General features: G+C 46.5%; 2 protein-coding genes across 4 annotated transcripts in view; one reads left to right on the forward strand and one right to left on the reverse strand.

The window, feature by feature from the left end:
• Window positions 1–20,298, forward strand: part of TMEM86A (transmembrane protein 86A) — a 58,570-nt gene that overhangs the window by 12,986 nt on the left and 25,286 nt on the right. Inside the window, exon 1 of one of the 2 annotated variants that reach the window (XM_048947637.1) lies at window positions 18,502–18,614. The exons of the other annotated variant lie outside the window; for it this stretch is intronic. Within the exon in view, the coding sequence (XP_048803594.1) occupies window positions 18,594–18,614 (21 nt within the window). The 5' untranslated portion in view covers window positions 18,502–18,593. Of the gene's footprint in view, window positions 1–18,501; window positions 18,615–20,298 lie in introns of those variants that run through there. 2 annotated transcript variants of the gene reach the window in all.
• Window positions 110–18,888, reverse strand: LOC125694433 (uncharacterized). 2 transcript variants are annotated; one of them, XM_048947631.1, is made up of 2 exons: window positions 18,797–18,888; window positions 110–10,833 (listed from the first exon to the last, which is right to left on the reverse strand). In XM_048947631.1, the coding sequence occupies exon 2, from the start codon at window positions 10,270–10,272 to the stop codon at window positions 9,334–9,336; it is 939 nt and encodes a 312-aa protein (XP_048803588.1). In that variant the 5' UTR covers window positions 10,273–10,833; window positions 18,797–18,888; the 3' UTR covers window positions 110–9,333. The 2 variants fall into 2 exon arrangements, with proteins under 2 accessions (XP_048803588.1, XP_048803589.1); XM_048947632.1 differs by lacking the exon at window positions 18,797–18,888 and adding an exon at window positions 18,145–18,254.

A 20,298-nucleotide genomic window follows, 5' to 3' on the forward strand; every position in this document is an offset into this window, starting at 1 on the left:
AAAACTAATGTAATACATTATTGACTGTCTTCCTCTGGTGAGTCTGGCATCTTGCAGTATGTTGAGCCTCGATGCAGGGTTGGTGGGCTTAGAAATGAAGAACGTGAGGTCATCTAAAGCAATGTAGTTTCAGTTAAGCAAACAGAAACGTATTTTCATTCCAGAACACCTTCAGCAAATCCCTTGGCTGCACATATTTAAGGTTTTATGCAACTGTTTATGAGCTGAACATATTTCAACCTCAGTTCTTCACGTTCATCTCAGATTTCCTGGAAGGGCTCTGTAATTTGTAGAGCTCATTGTATTCATTTAGTGCAACTTTGAGAAATAAATAAAGTGCGGCGCTGCAATGAATGATGCTGTCACTGCTTTCTCCAACAAAAATATCCTCTCAACAATTTTTTATCTAGATAACCCACCATTCTATCCCTGGCACAAAAAAAAAAAAAAAAGATCGGAGAGAAAAGCAATCCATTTTGTCTGAGCATACCTTGGTAAATCTAATTCCATCCCAATAAATGAGCAGTGCAAAGAGGATTGGAGCTTACCATGAAATACTGAAATAAAGGTCAGATTTGTAGGAAGCATAAATCAACATTCTTGCATGGCTTAAGTGGATTTATGCCTATTTATTCTAGGCAAGAATCTGGCTCATTACCACTGGATGAACTACAAATAGACCATCAAGCAGGAGTTTGAGTTTTAATACTGATTTCCTTGACTTTGTTAGCTTAAATCAGTTTCTAAATATTTGCAAGACTTTATTCATCTAAACTGAGAAGGAAGTTGGTCTCTGCAAGTTGGATGTATTCCCTCCCTTGAAAACAAGCTTTTGAAACAGGATCTGTGAGGAGTTATTAAACAGCTTGAGCAGAATGAGTTGTCAGCTTTTCTAATCCATACACCTCAAGTTTCAAAACGCAGCCTTTAGGGCAACATAAATAACACAAAATCAGCCGATCGATCGTTCAAGGTTGAGGTGCTTCGGTGGCACTCAGCAGCAGATGATACAGTGTTATAGACTCATTCTTTCTGAAGCACTCTCCTCCTGATAGTGCCACGTGAATATTTAGAATCATAGAATCATAGAATGGCCTGGGTTGAAAAGGACCACAATGCTCATCTAGTTTCAACCCCCTGCTACGGGCAGGGTCGCCAACCAGCAGACCAGGCTGCCCAGAGCCACATCCAGCCTGGCCTTGAATGCACCCAGGGACAAATTTCAAAAGCATGCAGCACATTCAAAAGCATGCAAGCAAAGTGAAGCACAAGTGAACCAATACTGGGATCTGTGCAAAACGGCGGGAGGATTCAAATAATAATCTCAGGGTTTTACATTCACCGAATTGGAGCAGGTGTCCCACATTTGTGGATGGCTTCAGCTAGCCAAGCTGGCAGCGCAGAGAGAAGAAACCTGGCCAGCAGCACTGGCTGTTTCATCGTCCCTTATTTGTGCTGGCACCGGTGTTTGTACAGTTGCGCAATGAATCCGGCTGGGGACCATTCAGCTGACAGCAAACCCAACAACAACAGCAGTATGTTAGTTCCCCTGAGGCCATAGCTTTCAGCAGAGCAGCCAGGCTGTTCACTCAACTCTGCCCTCTCAGTGGGCTGGAGAAGAAGGTTAAGGTCACTGCTCTGCAGAAGGACAGCTACCTGCCATTTTCCCTTTAAATGGGCTCAAGTGCAGCTGGGACAATGAATTCCAGGCCTGAAGTCCTGACTGTCTGGCCCTCAGCAGGGCTGGAGGGAAGCGGGGCATGGATGCACAGGAGAAAAAGAACTGGGCCACAGGAATATGCCTGGTGGGCAAAGGGGAGATCATGGACTGAGCTACTCACTGCAGGAGCTCTGCCCTGAGACCTGGGTTCTGGCAAAGTCAGATTTGCTTTGTGAAACCCCCAAAATGCTCACAGTCGCTTTTTCTTTCTTTTTTTAATCCTTCCTTTTCTTTTTTTCCTGTTTTTTTCCTTCTTTTTTCCTTGGTTACCAATTGATGAATCATGAATGCTTTTCAGCTGTGCCATTATCTCAATTTCCTTTGCAGTTACTAAGGTTGTCTCACTTTGAGAGGGCTTCTCCTCTCAGCTTGATTTCTATAGCCAGATCCTTTAGCCTCTAGCAAAGTCAAACTCTGAGATATCATTTACTGCCACAAAAAGTGGAAAATCCTAGAGTTTCCTGCACATGGCTAAGAACAGTGAAGAAAGCCATTATTTGAACAGAAACCTTGGTTGTTTTTTTTTTTTTTTAACTAGTAAAACTGTTCAAAGCATTTGAAAAACACCACACGCATATATGAGCAAAACAAGATTGTGCCAGAATTGTGCCATTATATCCCAGAAACTTAAAGGCAGAGCTGTGCTGAGCAGGCAGGAACAGCCTCTTTGCCCACCTGATCCACCTTTCAGATGAATCACAAAGCAGAGGCCACTGCCGCTAACAGATGTCACATATCTCTCAGTATTTCCCATGACCACAGAAGTTTTAGCCTGCATGACTTACTTAGCTAAGGCTGCCATGAGTTATTCTGTTTCCCTTGTTTAAATTCCCTGGCAGTTTTCAGTTCAGTTAGTTAAATAAACCATCATTTCCTGTCTCAAATGTCAACCATTGTGGCCCAGGCCTCCCTAAGGATCTGCACTGCCTTCAGATCAGCTGCTTCACAATCTGAGCACATTCTGCTCCTTCTTTAAAGCATTCTCTGTGCTTTTTTACAGAAGGACTTCCCCCATAGAGGAAATCCAGGCTTCGGTAAATATAATGGGCAAGACGTTATCTCCAGCATCAGAGGGATTGGAGGAAGCATTGCATCTGCGGCACCGAACCTTGGATTCAACAAGACTCAGATCGTGCCACTCAAGGAGACATCCTTTGGATGGGGTTTCAGACACTGGAGGGGCATGGCAAAGTGCTGTCCTATTGGTAGTTAGAGGCCTCCACCACATCACAACATTTATTTTGGCCCGTATTTCTAGGCTACTGCCCTATGCAGATTTCTGCACTTTTGCTTTTTGGTCAACAATCCTGAAATCTCCTGAAGATAACTTTGGACTTTCCACTACAGGTGAGGTCAGGGCTCCTTTATCAGGCAAACTGCTGACCTGACAACAGGCTGCAGATTGCTGCCCATTTTGTGACTGCAGATATACAACTTTAACTCTTTCCTGTGAACTGGTGTACTGGAGGCGAGGAACCAATACCCGCTTTCCTGGTAAATGATATCTGAGATAATGATCTCATATACGTTGTCGGTGTTGTCACTGCTAATCAGCATTCACTAAATAAATGCCACATCCTCCTGAAGCATTGCTGTGTTGGAGCAGCAGAAGGATGGATACCATCCCCCTTTGGATCCAGTGCCAGTGTCTGATGTCAGCTTCTCACTCCTCAGCAACCTCCCACTCTACTATCTCAGCAGCACTTGGCTTGGCAGGTCAGCAACCCTCCCAATCTCAATTCAAACCCACAAGCATTTCTGTTGGGAGCAAAGGGCACTGATTTATTTGTGTGTTTGGAAATGTGATATAGAAGCGGGCAGCATTAGTCAGACTGATAGTGACTCCCATCCAGTGCAACAGTAATACCGGACTCCATCTTAAGCAGGGGGCCATCTGTCTATTGAATGTTTTTGTAATGACCAAGTACACAAAAGTCCCAGGCATAGATTCTTCTGTGTGTAGGGATCTGAACAGTGCTCAGGGCCCTGGCCACACAGCTAGGCAGCTCTTGCTCCCAGTGGCACAGAGATCTCTGCCCAGAGGTTTCTTCTCAGCCTCTTCCCCTTACAAACTGAGCTCCGTTTTCCACTTCTGTGCTAGGGTAAGGAAGTCTTGTGTCCATAGAGAAATCACTGAGCTTGGTTGCCACAAGAATCACATCTGCCTAATGCTTACCTTCAGGTCCTTTCTGTATGAATGGTCTTTGTGACAAGCACAGTGCAGACTAATTGTGATGGCTTATTTATACAGACACGCGTCCAAAATTAAAGGTCATATTCCAAGGTCGTTAGTGAGGCAAAGCTCTTAGCCAAGTGTGTATTTCACAACTTAGCCCATACTGGGTAACTGGTTTGCCTGTGGGAAACCTCTCAGATTTGCACAGAGATATGTGAATAATAATTGGCTTAAAACCTATCATTACTGAGACTTCTGTCAGGTGCAAAAAACAAACAAACAAACCAAAAGCATGTCTTCCCTCATATCTACACAATATAAACTCTTCCCCCAGTATTTTCCCAAAGCCTACATAAACGATCAAGCCATTGAGTCTTCTACTTTATGCTTTTTGAAGCTAAAGAAGCAGTGACCACCTGAAGTGCAGAGAAGAGAAAGGTAGCAGGTGGGAGGTGCGGACCCTGCCCTGTGCCAGCAGCTGGCTGTGCTCTGCTCATGCAGTGTCAGGGAAGGGAGCTACTGCTCATTCCTTGCTGATCTGTAGAAGAATTAAGTTTTCTCCTCCTCACTCTAGTTGTCTCCAATCTTATGTCAACTCCTGGCAATTGTCATGCAACACATAAGTTGCTGTGATTCTAAGGAAAACCAATCCCAGTAACAGCAGCATGTTTCTTTCTAAGTTTGAGTGTACGCAGGGAATCTGCTGCTTCTTGAATCTTCTACATCAAACATGCCCCCTCTCCCATTTACAGCCTAGCTTTTTGGAACTAAAATCAGGTTCTGGAGCTAAAATTGGGGTATGGAATTGCTATTGACATCTCATTCATCCATTTACCTAAAATTCAGGGGAGAAAATCTCTTTCAACTGAGCTGGGCTACTTTCAAGCCCTTGCTGATAATGCCCCGGGCAAATTCACAACTCTGACATTTAATGAGCACGGCTGATTGCCTCCAAGAGTTTGACTAGCTGCCAAATTGATATGCCTGTGTATCCCATCAGTGACTGTTATATCTCATTTGTTTTTTCCTTCTGATCTCTGTTCAATTGATTTTTGGCCAGCTTGTTTGGCAATTTTGCTGAGGCACTGCAAAACGGACTGGAGATAGGAGCAACACTAAGCAACCAGATGTAGCATTAAGAAAGCGTATTTGTTTTCCACTGTTTAAACACAATTTACCAGCTGGGAAGCTGTTTGCAGGTTGTATTGCAGTTCCATTAAACTAATCCAGGGCACAAACATATCACACAGTGTGGTCTCAGGAACATGCCTCATGCAAATAACCCCGCATGCAGGAAGTGATACGGTAGGAATGGCTTCAGCAGCAGTAGCTGAGACACAGGCAGGAGTGAAGGGCTGCCTAGGAGAAATGGGATATTGTGCTTAATATGCCACAATCAAGTAGGGATACATTTCCCCATGCCTTGAATTTTTTTCATCTCTCTTTATCTTGGCTCCAGCCCTGGCACTGCCAGTGCTCCAGTGATCCCCCAGGATCTCAGAGCAGCTGCTGAGAGAAGGATGGATGGAGATCCCTATGGTGGGAGAAAATTGCAAGGAAAGAGGATGAGGAGGGGACTTCAGTTGCTCACCTGGAGCATGACTGCTGAGTTCGTGCCATAAGCACAAAACTAAAGACCCTAAATATAAAATTAAAACAGGCAGCTAAAAAAACAAAGCACTGCCATGACAGATTGTGTGCTGCTCACCTCTTGCTGCCCACTGCTGCTGATCTTACCAGTGAAGTTACTTGGATGAATAACTTCAGGTAGATGCCATTTTGAAAACCTGAGGACAGACCATTAATGGCAGAGATCTCTGCTGAATCCCCACCTTACTGGCTTGCCTCTTTTCAGATTCTAAATGGTGACTTTCCTTGCACACATCTAAACTCTTTGTGTTCTTCATTTGATATCCTGTTCATTTCCTGGTCTGAGAAAGAGAACACCAAGCAGAATAGCAAACTGCGTCACTGGGCAGGGTGATGTTGCCCAGACCTTTTCTTGCCAGGCCTGAAACTGCTCCCAATTGCAATAACAAAAACTAGTTTGTGAGGCAGCGGGTCCCACTGATGGGGTAAGATCAGTATATTTCACATGGCCTGGAACCACAGACTTTTAAGGCAACAAGTGTGCTTAAGTTAGTGGGAAAAAAATCATAGCCCGCTTTGACCCCCCCAATTCTGCTACCATGTGTGCAAGATTAAACAACTCTTTCTTCACTGTTTTAGTTCTTCCCTGACTTCCCCTGGCCTTCTCACCACCTCCTGTAGCTGTCTTCTCCCCCTTGGCCAAGCAGCAGCTCCTCTGACCTGGCCAGGCCACCTCTTTCACTCAGAGGAGAATGGCAGGGAATGGGCACAGCCTTGGCTCTGCCTCTGCCAGCTCTGCTCTGAGCTCTCCTGGCCCAGTAAGGTGGGTCAGACCCCGTGTGGCAGAGCCCTGTGTTCCAGAACCCTGCTGAAGTACCTTCACCCATCAGCAAGTTAATAATTCTTCTGCAGAGCTGCTTTGTACCCATCAGTCTGAAAACCTTAAGGATAAAAAAGGCTGCAGTCCACTGTGGGAAAGGGGACGATTTTGACTTTGCCTTGTCAGATTTATTTCTAGGCTCACGACTTCACAAGAAAAAAATCCATAGAAATTGCATCATTCTGATTCCCATCACACCCTTTTCTTCCTTCTCTGTCTTGATCTTACAGGCTGCTATTTTAAAAACTGTTTGCAGTTGAAAATAATGCTGTGCAACACTGAGAGGGCTGGAATGCTGCCTTTCCCAAGGGAAAGCACTTGCCCTCCCATCCCTGTGGGATGGGGCAGCATTCAGCCACATGTCTCTGAGCAGCTCTGCTGCCTCTTGCTCATTGCTCCCTTTGCTTGGTCTCCTCATGCTCTCTGGACGAGGTAATTCACAACCAGAGCAGGGTAATGTGCCTTTAAATACACTGGTGTGTCTGCGTGCAGGGTCTTTAAAGAGCTGGGGTATATGGAAGCGTGGTGGTTAAATGCTGATGTGTGCATTAAGTTGTTGTGGCCTATTTTTAGCAGTTGTGGTCACTGCATACTACAACCCAATGTCACCTCTCAATTTATAGTCACAAAAAAGCAACTAAAAAAATACATTAATCAGATCTGCAGGCTGGCCAAAAAGGAATTTTGTCTCAGTATTTATAGGACAAACATTAGCAACCATAAGAATGTCTTTGTTTTAACCAAAGAGAGCCTCCTCTGCTGCCGACCCCTTGGCTGTGCAGTACAAGACCCAGTGTTTGTTCTGTGAGTAGCTGTCACCGAGACCTGGTGTTCTTTAGAATGGTGCCACCAAGCTATGATGGCCATTAGTAAGTAGGGAGCCAGGTTTTGCACTTAGTATTTGAGGCCTGACCCTTTTATTTTTGACTTAAATAATCATTACTGTAGTGTATCTGTGCTGAGATAAGTTCCCTGAGTATAGCTGCTTCTCATTTGCATCAGTGAGAATCAGAAGAGCACCAGGCTGCTCATGCTCTCTTTTCTTGTCTGGTTTGAAAGAAAGCCCAAATCTGCATATTCCTCTGGCTCCTGGAGTGCTGGGGTTTCTCATCTCACACAGTTGGCTTTGTTGGCTTTGCGCTGTGCTCTGAATGTAGAGGAGCCTTTTTTTCATGTTTGCTATCTGATTTCATGTTTTCTCGTGCCCAATCTGTCCGACTGCCTTTGCTTTTCTCAAAATGGCTCCAATAACCCTTTTTTGCCATCTCAGAGGAAAGGCACAATTGCATTATTGTACTGTGTGAATGCATTTTCTCATACGTGTAGCTGAATGGGATATTATTGAAATATCTTAAGCATTCTCCTAATTGGAGTAATGACATGCTAGGAATGGGAGAGTGAGGAGAATTTACATTCAGACTCCTGAATTTTAGTGAATGAGTAATCAAAGCTCCATCACTTCCTGCACGGTTAAATATTTTGTTAAGTGAGTGGTAAAATCACCATTTGACCGTGTTAAACAAATAAACCAAAAGCCAACAATGGTTATTTGTGGTGATCTTCAGATCACGTGAAACCTTTGCTGAGCCCTTTGCAAAGGTGAAGCTGACTTGAGGTGCTGAGGGCCAGCCAGTGCCTGCTTCTGAAGCAGCCATCCTGCTTCAGCTCACCTTGTGCTACCCTGGGATGGTTGTCAGTGCCAGCACCCGAGAGCCCACGCTTGGTGGCAGACCAGAGGGATGATCTGCAATAAAAAATAACCTGATAAGATATGTTTCCTTGTATCTGTGTGTGCATGCTCAAAAGTGGGCTCAGTTTCACTGCGTGATCTGTGAAAAATCTGTACCAAGTTCAGTGCTGGAGTGAAGGCAGGCAGCAGCAAGGGGTGAAATGGAGCATCCCTGGAGCCAGGAGGGCAAATAACACTCACTGATATTGCTGCTCACTATGTTGTCTTCTGAAGCCACTGCCTTAGGCCAAAGCAGCTCAGTTAGTGCCTGGAATCTGGTCTTTAGTAAAGCTAAGTAGTGTTCCTACTATTTACTTCCTTTTGCTTACAGCTTTATTCTCAGCAACAGGTTAGTCATTCCCTTGGTAAGTTTATTGCTATGAATTGAATTATATGCAGTTATTCAAAAGTCAGTGTGTCATGCTTCAATTTAATCACTTTTTTAAATAAAAAACCTAATCTTTTATCATCATAGTTGCTATAATTACCTCAACACTTTTCAGCATTTAGCTAAAAAAGCCTTCAAGCAGTTCTAAGCAATTAAGTTTTGTTACCATCATTCTCCTTTGCATCCTCCAGTGCTACGCTTTCCTTTTCATTGTTTGTTTCCTGAAAAGTGTTTTTGTAATTAATTTCACTGGGTTTGACCTGAAGCCTATGGAGGTGAATGCTGGGACTTTCATCGTGCTGAACAGGCTGCAGATCAGACAGCCCATGACTGCTTGAGGAGGCAAGGGTGAAGGGTTTGAAATGAAAACCCACCTGGTTTGTGTGTGTTTTTAGAGGGTGTTTTTTTTTTGGTTTTTTTTTTTTTGATAGCTTCATCAAACTAATGGTATTGCTGCAGAAGTGCAAATGTGTGTAGGCACAGCCCTGGAAAGCAGAAGTTTACGCTATATTTCCTGTAAGAGTACTATGCCAAGCACAGAGCACACTGCACTGTGTTTCACTCAGACACCCTCCAAGACACAACGAAAGACAAAGGGGAGGTTTGTGGCAGAACTGGGACTAAAATCCAGATAATGTGAGTGCAACTTCTGTTTCTGACCCCACCCCCATTCGCAGCTCTGCCTCTCGTTCCACTGAAGCACACATTTATCTGTAGTATAATACTGCAGTATTCTGCAATCATTTCTTTGTCTGACAGTGTTACAGGAGGGATGACATTGATCTTAAAAGAAGGGCTGACTCTTCGGTGTCTTTATCAGCCTTGGTGCTGTTTGCTCCATCAGCAGTGTTTATGGACTCTGCCACTGACAGCAAGGAATAAATCCCTCCAGCATTGCCCTGATGACTCTTTGTAACAGATCACGCACACATATCTCACAGGACTCAAAGTTTCCTAATCTTCCTGCATTCCTCTTTTCAGCATTATTGGACGCTCTGCAATGTCCAGCCTGGGAAGAGAGGCTTGAGGGGTCCTGATGGACAAGAGACTTAACAGGAGCCAGCAGTGCGCTCTGGCAGCTCGAAAGGCAAATGGGATCCTGGGCTCCATCAGGAGAGGGGTGGCCAGCAGGGACAGGGAGGTGATTGTCCCTCTCTACTCGGCTCTTGTGAGGCCCCACCTGGAGTACTGTGTCCAGCTGTGGAGCCCTCAGTACAAGAAAGACATAGAGATTTTGGAAAGGGTCCAGAGGAGGGCGACTAAGATGATCAGGGGGCTGGAGCACCTCCCCTATGAGGACAGGCTGAGGGAGTTGGGCTTGTTCAGCCTGGAGAAGAGAAGGCTGCGGGGTGACCTCATTGCAGCCTATCAATACCTGAAGGGAACCTACAGCCAGGAGGGGAGTGAACTCTTCAAAAGGGCTGACAACAGCAGGACTAGGGGAAATGGATCCAAGTTGAAGGAGGGAAGATTTAGGTTGGATGTTAGGGGGAAGTTCTTTACTAGGAGAGTGGTTAGGCCCTGGAACGGGCTGCCCAGGGAGGTTGTGGATGCCCCGTCCTTGGACGTGTTCAAGGCCAGGTTGGACGGGGTCCTGGGCAACCTGATCTGAATGTGGATGTTTGGTGGCCCTGCCAGGCAGGGGGGTTGGAACTACATGATCCTTGGGGTCCCTTCCAACCCGGGTGATTCTGTGATTCTGTGAGTGGAAGGGACTTCTGGTGCCCACTTTATACGGTGCTGTTAGAAAGCAGCCATTGTGATTTGTGACTGTGTGTAGCAAAAACATACAAAGAGCTGTACTTGTTCCCAGCAGCACAAATACACATGGGTTACCATGAGATGAAAAGCACTTAGCAGTGCACCCTGAAGTCAGCAGTTCTGGACAGAGACACGGGCTGATCTCAGCATGTTTCCTTCATAGCAAAACCACATTGTTGTCTTCGGACTGTTTCCAACTCAGGAAAACAAATGAGTATTAACAACCCAGAAGTTTTAAAAACTTTAAAGCTTAGAAAGTGTGCAAAAAACCTATCTTTAGCAATGATAATAAGTTTTAAAGCTCTTCTTGAAGCTTCTCAAACATTTGAAATTCTCTTGCTGCCAGTCTAAACTCAGATTCATGCTGTTATTTATGCTGGATCTATTGTTCCTTACAATTTGGCCACTTGCTGGCCCTTTCTCAAGGACTGCAGAAACTGGTGACAAACACAGCGTCCTTTGTGCCAAACAGGAAAAAGGTAATGCTTTCAGATAGGACTGTAATGATAACAGTGGGGAGAAGCACTTTGGACTTTTCCTAGAGGGTATGCCGATCCTCCTTATCTTCTGTTTGTGCTTTCTTTTTGCCCTAGGAAAAAAAATATGAGGAGAAAGGCAGCTTAGCTCTGTGCCCAGCAGGAATACAGAAGGTGATATTACAAGTTCTTCAGCTGTCCAACAAGAGCAAATTTGGAGTGCAGTCTAACATGCTGTCTGAAGCATTTCCTTAGTCCAGCTCTTAAACGCTACCTAATTCTCATCTCCCAGAATTGGAACGTTAAGTGGCTTGATTTCTACAGCTGGTTAGAAATAGAGGCAGGAGTCTGTAGGCACCATTCAGATCTTTCTCAGTAAAATCAGCTTTTTTCTTTAACTAAGCCTTCAGTGGTCTAAAGAAAGCATCTAATTTAAACCATCTCATCCTGCATAAGGTAAGGCACGTAAGCAGAAGAGCAGCTGGGATCACACAGATAAGCTGTGGTCCAACATGCAAAGTACAACTCTTGCAGTATTTCCTGGAGTGAAATGTCTTGTTAAAGCAACCTTCAGGTAAGGCACTCCGGGACAACCGTCCCCAAAACAACGAAGTTGGGAGTGCAGGTGTTCCCAGGCCAGGGCACTGAACTTCAATGCTGGCAAAGCGCCTGAGGCCTGACAGCACACCCAGGAAAAGAAAAAACCCTAAGGGAAAGAAAGCAAAACAGCTCAAAAATAAATGTGAGCCCTCCAAGAGCTCCCTTATGTGGGCTGGTATCTACCAGCTTGTGCTTTGGTTTCAAAGGGAGGCACCTGGGGCTGAGAAAGCCCTTCTCACCACTGTCTCTGACCTCTCCTGTAGTCCCAGCTGCATCACACAAGACCAGAAATGCTGTGTTGGCCTTGGACAAGAGGGAGCCTCTGGCATCAGCAGTGCAAATTGCCCTGTGCCCCTGGCTCTGATCCCATCTCCAACCATGAGCAGGTGCCTCACTGCACCAGTACCTTTCCAGGCTCACGTCTCTCCTCCCTGGGTTTCCTGTAGGCTGTTTGCAGAGCTGAGGGCTCCACGATGAGATGCAGACTTGGTAAGTGGAAGGGACAGTGAAAAGGTTTGAGAGATCCCTCAATGTGATGGCCATGTGATAACAGAGTAGCATTAAGATGTTTGGAAAAAGCAGGACCAGCTGCTGATCGACACCATTACATGAGTTTTTACTGGGGCAGCACCGCATGGGGCTGTAACATTTCTGTTCCTACATTTCTTTCTCCTAAACATGGATTTATGGATTTATTGTTTCAGGACATGAAGAGGAACAGGAGTTTAGGTGCCTAAATTCCAAAGCGATGGAAACACCATGCCTTGTCTTTCCAGCTTTTTTTTAATCATCTGTTATTCTGTGTCTTCCCTGGAGCAGTTTTCATTTCCTTCTGCATAAGAAAATTAATCACTCTGAATCACATCCTGGAAACTGGCATCTACTAATTAGGTGTCTGTAAGGGCTGCAAGTGGGGTATGCCTTGCACAGGGCTTCCTGAACTCCTCCCAGAAAGATGGTTATGCAGTGCTTCCTCTGGTGGCAAAGTTTGTTGGTGAGTCTCCTCCCTCCTTTTCTCCACCTCAGCTGCTCCTTGCCCCCTCCTGGACTTTTTCAGCCCACGGTTTTTTTCCTTATCACTTCACAGAAAGTATTTATGGGCACAGTGATGAAATCAGGAGAGGAAAAAGGCTGGTAGGAGCCCCTTTCTTCACAGAGCCTCTGCAAAGGACTTTTAGCTTTCTACTGATATCTCCCAGGGCTATAAATACAGGCTGCAAGTACGTCATGATTCCCAGGTGATAAGCATTAGTGGCAAGATTCAGGTGTGATTTTCTAATGCTGGATGGTGATACAAAAATGCTGACCATTAAAATCAGGGCTGTCTGTCAGGGCAAGTCTACATCTGGGACACGCATCTGCAACCACATGCAGGTCTCTGGTGTGAATTTTGTTGCGTGAGACCCCAAATGCCAGTTTTTGGTTGTTTTTTTTGCTTGTGGCTGGCTTACTGGAACCAAGTGTGACTTATTAGGAAGGTTATGAACACTGTTAAGTCTGAATAGTAGGCTCCAAGGTAAAGACCTTTTCATTCCCACACACAGAAAGCAAAGATCCTCCTGGTTACTTGCATCTCAGCTGGATTTGAATCCGACTCTGAAAGGGCCAGCAGACAAGTATGCAGAGCACATACACATGGGAAAGCCACCCCATATTATAATCTGATAATAATCAAACACTGGTGTTTGGCTGTGTATAAAAGCTTTTGCAATACTGTAAAGAACAAAGAAATCTAAAGAAGCTTCTCCTGAAGCATTTTAATGCTCCTTCTGCAAGCTTAACACGTACTGTTCTGACTCTGGCCAGCTGTCTAACAGTGCTCTGGATGGACCACACTGTTGTCTTGAGACTGGTTTTGGTTCCTTTTAAGCTATTCTGGGGGCTTTCCTGCTGACTTAATGGCTTATAGGTCTTCTCCCTGTATCTGTGGAAAAACTGACTGCTGATTCAGCTGTAGCTCAGGCACGAAGGGGAACCCAAATTTTGGTTTGAAGGAGGTCAGGCCTGCCTCCAGCAGTCTTCAGCTTCTCCCAAGGAACAAAAGAATCAGGAAAGAGAACAGAGCACAAGTTTCAGTTTCCCTTTTTTTAATCAGTGCCCTTTTGAGAAAACAAAACAAAACTCCCAAAAAATAACAACCCTCCAAAAAACCCAGTTTCCATAGCAACAGGAAACTGTGGCACCATTGTGAAGACCCAAAAAGCCTAGGCTGGGTGTATAGCCAGAAATCAGCAGTGCTGCCAGCTCTGAGCAACCTATCCCTGGGCCGTGCCTGCACTTGCAGCAGGGCTCTGCTGCAAATAGATGTCTTTGCTGCCTAAGCCACCACTTGTAACTCCTGTGGGTTGTGCTGCCCCTGAGCAGTACAGTTTGCTTTAATCGCCAGTACAGTTATGGATTTCCAAACAGGAGAAATGCTCTCTGGCTCATCCTTCGATTGGCCTCAGCTGTATTCAAACTTACTTTGCTACAAAGTGAAAAGGTTGATTCCAAGACAGATTTCCCTTAGCCTCTACTGGCTGTTGCTGTAACACGTAATTGTGCTAGAGCGGCTCAGAAAATCCACCAGGCTTGGCTCCCTTTAAGGTGACTGACGGTTAGTGAGTGACAGATCCTGCCACTTAGTGCTCGTTTGTTACCTTCTAGCTTATGTTGCACCAGGTAGTTTGCAAAGAGGTACAACTGCAGCACTCAGGTCAAGTCAGCTAAAATTATAGTACATGTACAGTGCTCTGTTACTTGTAGCACTTAGGAAATGTGCATTATGCATGTGTTAGTGGTGGAGAGGAGTGTTGTGTCGCTTTGCCGTTTATACAGATCACAGAATCACAGAATGGCTAAGATTAGAAGAAACTCCTCACCCGGTTTCCTTGCTCAAGCAAGACCACTTAGTGCTGATTCCCCAGGACAGCTTTTGGCCGTCTCTAAGGAAGGAGACTCCTCAACCTCCCTGTGTAAGCTGTGCCACTGCTTGGTCACCTACACAAGAAAGAAGTTGCTGCCAGTGCTCCTTCTACAGCACCCCAAATTATCTGCAGCCTTGTTTGCAGCAAGGACGTGCTGCTGGCTCAAGTGCCACTTGGTATCCACTGGGACACCAGGATGCCATTCAGTAGGCCTGGCACTTGCCCAAACCAAAATGATTTCCTCCAGTGCAGTATTCTAATTCAAACGCAGAAGGCCATTTTCTATAGGATAGGAAGCACAAGAGAGGTGTATTTAGATCTGTTCTTATAGCAGTACTTTTAATTTAGGGGTAGATGTACTGTGCCCAGATTGAGGGCTCGTCAGACGTGAGGCTGACAGCAGTGCACTGCTGCCCATCCCAACACGTGCCAAGAGCCCAGACGTCACCGCTTTGTAAATTCCCAGTCTCCAGCAACCAGGAGCTCAGGGATGGAATTGTGTATAGATTGCCAGGACAAGCTAAATGAAAAAAGAACAAAGTGTGCCTGGAAAACGAATCACGAGGATTCATCAGAACTAGCTGAATGAAAAGAGAGGTAAAAATGCACCACCCTGATGGACTTATGATGGTGACTGAAGGCACAGTTGGACAGAAGCATTTCCTCTAGGAGACAAAAATTTCCCTTCCTTCCTCGAGACCTTCAAGTGACCCTACTGAATTGTTAAAATTCCATTAGAAAGCAGTTGGTGGGAACATGTGCAATAAATAGCTGCTAAAATCAAAGGCTGCCTCGCTGATACAAAATCAATGCATTGCTTGCTGGTGGTGCAGGGCAGTGTTTTTCTCTGGGAAATGTAACAGTCATTGGGTTTAAATATAGCGGCACAAAGCTTTACCTGAACTCATTAGTGACACAGGCTGATTTCAGGGGAAGTCAGAAAATGCCCATTGCCCACAGACAAGACTTTGTGGTGATCACTGACCTTGGGTGCTACAGCTTATGGCAGTCCATTGGGAAATGCTACAGAACAGAGCAAAATGACTGCAATTGCTCCTGGAAGAGCAGAGATTTCAGGTCGCTCACACCATCCAGCCAAAATCAGCACTCCCTGTTGAAGCCTTGAGTGAGCCACAGCCCAATGGTACTGCTGTAACAGCCACCACTCTCTCTCTCCTCTCCCAGACATCCTGCATGCACTGTGGGTGTAAACCCCCCAAGCCACAGATGCAACCAGCAGGCAATCCCACACCTGCTGCCAGCAGCACTCACTTTGGTTTGGGCTGGGACCCTCTCAGAGGGTTTCTCCCTCATCACAAGCATCATTTTCCTGCCAGATGCTCAGCTACATTGCTTCAGTGAAAACAGGCATTAAGGCAGTTGCTCTACCTACATCCTGTTTTGTAATCTCACCATTTAATTACAATATTTTTTCTTCCCCTACAAATCACTTAATGTCATTTCCCAAGAAGAGCCTCCATCTCTCTTGGTGCTTATTGCAGCACAACAGCTATTAGCACTGCTGCTTGCAGAAAGGTGTATCGTTAAACCAGAGCTCTTTTGGAGTAGGTTTCTAAATGGGGAAACCTCCCTGAGTGAGAGACAGAAATGGTACCTCAATCAGAACGAGGAGGTGAGGTGGGTGTTCAGGACCTGTTGGCTTAATTAAGACCTTCTTCTCAGCCTCACAAGAATTGCTACGTGTCTGAAATAGCTGTAAAGAACACTGCAGGGATGATACAAACTGTACAAAATGTAAACTTTGTGATTTACTTCCCTACTGTGGAACAGAGAGTTTTAAAAACCGTTAATATATTTCCTTGCCTATTAATCTCCTTGATCAGATTGAAATGTTTGTTTGGATGAGTATTAGAACAGAAACCAATCACAAAGAGGTTAAGTCCTCAGGGACCTGAGCTCTGGATCCCACTTAGCTCTCATCACTACCAGCACTGCCTTCTCCATACACATGTACACACACACACAGGGTTTATTAAGCCCCAACAGCAAATTGATTTTGTGTCTGGGAAGAAAACTCTCAAATACAAGCCTATAAATAGATGATGCGCTGCTTTTCTGGCTCAGTAAATAGCCTGAAAAAGCACTCTGATGAGGCACAAATTTGCAGTGCCCCCCTTTATTTCACCACTCAGCATGAAGTTGGAGTGTTCATTACTGTGATGGGAGCTGCCCATGAAGGAAGTGAAGGCAACTTTCTGAATTTCTCTAGCTTTCAGGAAATAAATCTGTATGGAAAGGAAACAGATCCTAATAATCTCCCTCTCAAGAGAAACATCAGATGACTTGACATGAAAAGTGTTGGGAACCAGCGCAAGCCACAGAGGGACCAGAACAAAGCAGGATGTGCCGAAGCAGAGAGCCACATGAGATAAATCCCACAGGGGCTGCCACTCCAAGGTGTTCCTAACTTAGAAGGAATTACTAATCTTTGATGTAGCACTGACTTTGATAGAGAAAAAATGGATGTCATCATTGAATAATCCTGTGAGTGACGTGAAATTCATCTGTATGATGCAAACCAAAAGAAGCATTTCCCCTTATACAAAAGTTATAAAGTCTTTGTCATAGGGTTCACCTCTTTACTGCATTTACTACAAATGTCGGATTTGCTGTTAGGATTTCCACATTTCTATTCTTGAAAGATTTGTCAGAAATTAACTGTCGGAAAATCACAAGGAGTCAGCTCCCTCTCAGCAATACTAAGGGGGCTGAGTTTCCCAGTCTGAGAGGAAAAGTCAGGACATGCCCAAATTTCCCATTTACTTCTAGGTAGGCTTCTTTGAGCTAATAACAGCATGTGAAATCCCAGGTCCAAACATGAGCATGCTTCGAATGTTTGCATCAGTCACACAGAGAAATTCACAGAGAAATTTGTGAGACCAGTTTCAGCTTCAGTGAGGAGGGATACATCACAAAAAAAATGAATGATCACAAAGCTGCATGCATCCCAATCATCTCCCATTTTTGGAGCAGGAGAGATGATGCTCAAACACAAACACATCCCTACCCCTTGCACTGCCTAGCTCGTCGCTTCAAAAAAGGCCAAGATAAGCAGATGAGGAGTTTGGCTAGGCACCAAGGAACTCATTTTTTTTTTTTTTTTGAGATATTTAAATACCAAGACATCATCAAGCTCCCAGAAGGATTTTCAAAAGCAGTTAGGAACCCTGGCTGTGACAGAGCATTGGTCCTTCTGACAATCCCCTATGGTATCAGATCCTTTCATGTACCAACACCTCTGGTTCCTTGTGCTCTTCCCAAGAGAGACCTCTTTGACTGCAGCAGGGTTGGCCTTTGCCATGGAAAGCTGTGCAATCTCTTTCAGTTATCTAATTTACCTACTTACTTCCTCGGAAAGGGAAAAGCTTATCCCCCTCTTCCTGCTTAATGAAAAGGTCACTGCCCTGTGGACTATCTTAATTGGAACTGTAAGAGAAGGCCTGGCTGTGGCCACACGGCTCTTTGCTGTACAGAGAACCGTTTGCTTTGATCTGATCGAGGTTTACTTGCCTCAGACATCCCCATGCTGCCTCTCTGATCTGATGGTGCAAATCTGCAGTTTCTTTTTTGGGTACAAGTCCCTCTCAGACTGGCGAATGACGCAGAGGCTGCAGAGTCCATCCCGGTCCCATCGGGCGCTGACGGACCAAATGCTGACCTCTCTGTTTACACGTCTGTGCTTGCAATCGTGATGCCCGTGTGGGATCACAGGGCTGCTGCTTGCATTCTTTACTCAGAAACGCAATACCCATTGATTGCACAAAGAACTGCAAAAGAATTGCACACATTCTGCTCTTCTTTAGCGGAGAAAATGTTCCCTTGATGTGATAAATACCAAACGTGATTCCTGCTTTGGCTGCAAATAGCAGATTACTTAATCATCTACTATTTAAGTACCTGTTTGTTTTGTTATGAAGCAAAACTTTTGAGCAAGATCGTGTTACACGTCAAGTGGCTTCCTGCATCCTTCAGTATTAATCCTCACGTAAATATAGACCGAAGGGAGTCCCAGGGTCACCCGAGCCAGCCTGAGCCCCGCACGGAGGGCGGCGAGGAACGGAGCGGGGCAGGCAGGGCGAAGCCCACAGGGGGCCGTGCCCGAAACGGCGGCGGGACAGCACCAAGCGGGATCAGCGTTGCCCGCAGCCGGGGCGGCAGCGCGGCGCGCACCGCGGGGAGGCCCGCCCGCCCCTCTCCGCCTCCCGGGGGCAGGGCCCGGGCCCCCCCTCCGCTGACGTCACGGCTGTCTAAAAAAACAGCCCGGCAGGCGGGCGGGGAGCGACAGGGCCGGCGGCTCGGCACGGCTCGGCACGGCTCGGCACGACACGACACACCCCGCCGCCGCTATGGTGTCCCCCGTCACCGTGGTGAGTGTGGGCCGTGCGGCCGGCCGGCGGGCGGGCGGGCGGGCGGGGGGAGCGGGACCCGAGCCCTCGCACGGCCGTCTGCCTCCGACCCCTCCCCCGCGGCTGCCCCCATACCCGCTGCCGCACAGAGCTGCTCCCCGCCGCGGCTGTGCTCCGGCGGTGCGGGTCCGGCGGCTTCTCACCTCTTCCTGCTGTTATTTTTGTAAACATCTGTACGGCAGATCTGCGTTGTGTGCGATGGATCTGCTCGGAGCGCTGATGTTTACGTCCTCCTGGGCTCGCCCACCTGCCCCGAGGCCTGGCTGCGTTCCGTGTGGCCGCTGCCCCGGGCTCCCGTGGAGCCCCGTGCCCGCCGTGCCTTCTCCCCCTCCCGCCCGGACGTGCTCAGCTGGCGGCTCGGCCGGCGCTGCACGCGGAGCCGGACGCTGCTTTGCCGTCTGCTCGGGTCTGCCCCGGGAGCAGCGGAGTTGAGGCGGGGATGGTGTCACCTGCCTGTCCCACGGGGAGTCAGTGAAGCTCAATCACTGCCGTAACAGGCAGTGAGCAGCAGCTCGATGCTGTCCTTCGTGGAGGACGTGTGGTACCGAGTCCCGACCCCGCGGGTGGAGGGGATGCTGGAAGAAGACAAAGCGCTCAGTAGAACGGCACAGAAGCTGTGCTGTCACACGCTGCTTTGCATGCTCCTGTTTCTAGAAAGCAAGGGATTTGGCTGAATGCAGCAACAGCAGCAGGTGCGGTAAGAAGAGCTGTCTGTCAGTAGAGTCGCCTGGCAGTGCTTTCCCCTCAGCACCAAACACCTATGTCGGTATCCCGTGTCCTTGTGTGACTGTCATCATCCTGATGTGAAAAGTTGTGGTTGCTGGCTATCCAGATCCCCGCCACCCCTCCATGTTTTATCTCATAGATTGAAAGGTAGCGGTCCGGTTTTCCCCCTGTCTTCAACTCTCAGAGCCAAGGTTCAAAACTTTTAAATTCCTTTGCCAGTGCTGCACAACAGCTCGCATTGTCTGATTGCTCAGATGAATTTTCCCCCAGTCATTACCATGTACCTGGTAAGTTCATCAGCAGCTTAGGGATGACTTTTATCTTTAGAGACAGAGGGAAGCAGCCTGTAAATTACACTATTTTAAGGCCAAATGACTTATTTTTTCCTTGTGCTTTTCAGAAATAACTGAAGAGGCCTGGTCTCTTAGTGCTGCTGTGCTAAATTCATCTAAGTAATGCTTTGGTTACAGTGAGTTGTGTACTTGTACTGCAGCAATGAAATCTTTCCCTGGGACAATGCTGGAATGGCTAAAATCTGGCAGTTCGTTTTGTGATTGAAAGGTGACAGTCCTTGGCTCTCAGGGCTGGTTAATCGGGGTGGTCTTGCAGCAAAGGGCAAGTGATTACCACGTGAGTATGCACTGGGAAGGCTGTAATTAAAGAAGGCTTTACCTCTACCAGAAGGTAACTCAGGGTGGCACATGGAAACAGTCTTTTCTTTACTTGATCTTTTGTCATGTAACAACACATGCTTCTGCTCTGGCTTCATCCCTGACATACTGACCCTTTGCTTCACCAAAGGCAGCTAACGCAGGTGTGAGGCTGCAGATTGCTGGAGAGATGATGACACCAGGAGCTGTGACCGGAGCTGCAGCTGTTTATCACAGCTATAAATGTGGGAGGGCTTTGGCAGGCGCTG

This window comes from Lagopus muta, chromosome 6 (assembly GCF_023343835.1).
Source record: "Lagopus muta isolate bLagMut1 chromosome 6, bLagMut1 primary, whole genome shotgun sequence".
NCBI classification, from domain to species: domain Eukaryota; kingdom Metazoa; phylum Chordata; class Aves; order Galliformes; family Phasianidae; genus Lagopus; species Lagopus muta.

What these genes read in the sequence shown, in the direction of transcription:
- LOC125694433 (XM_048947631.1), bottom strand. Translation starts at nt 10,272, where the DNA reads ATGTTTTTGCTACACACAGTCACAAATCACAATGGCTGCTTTCTAACA.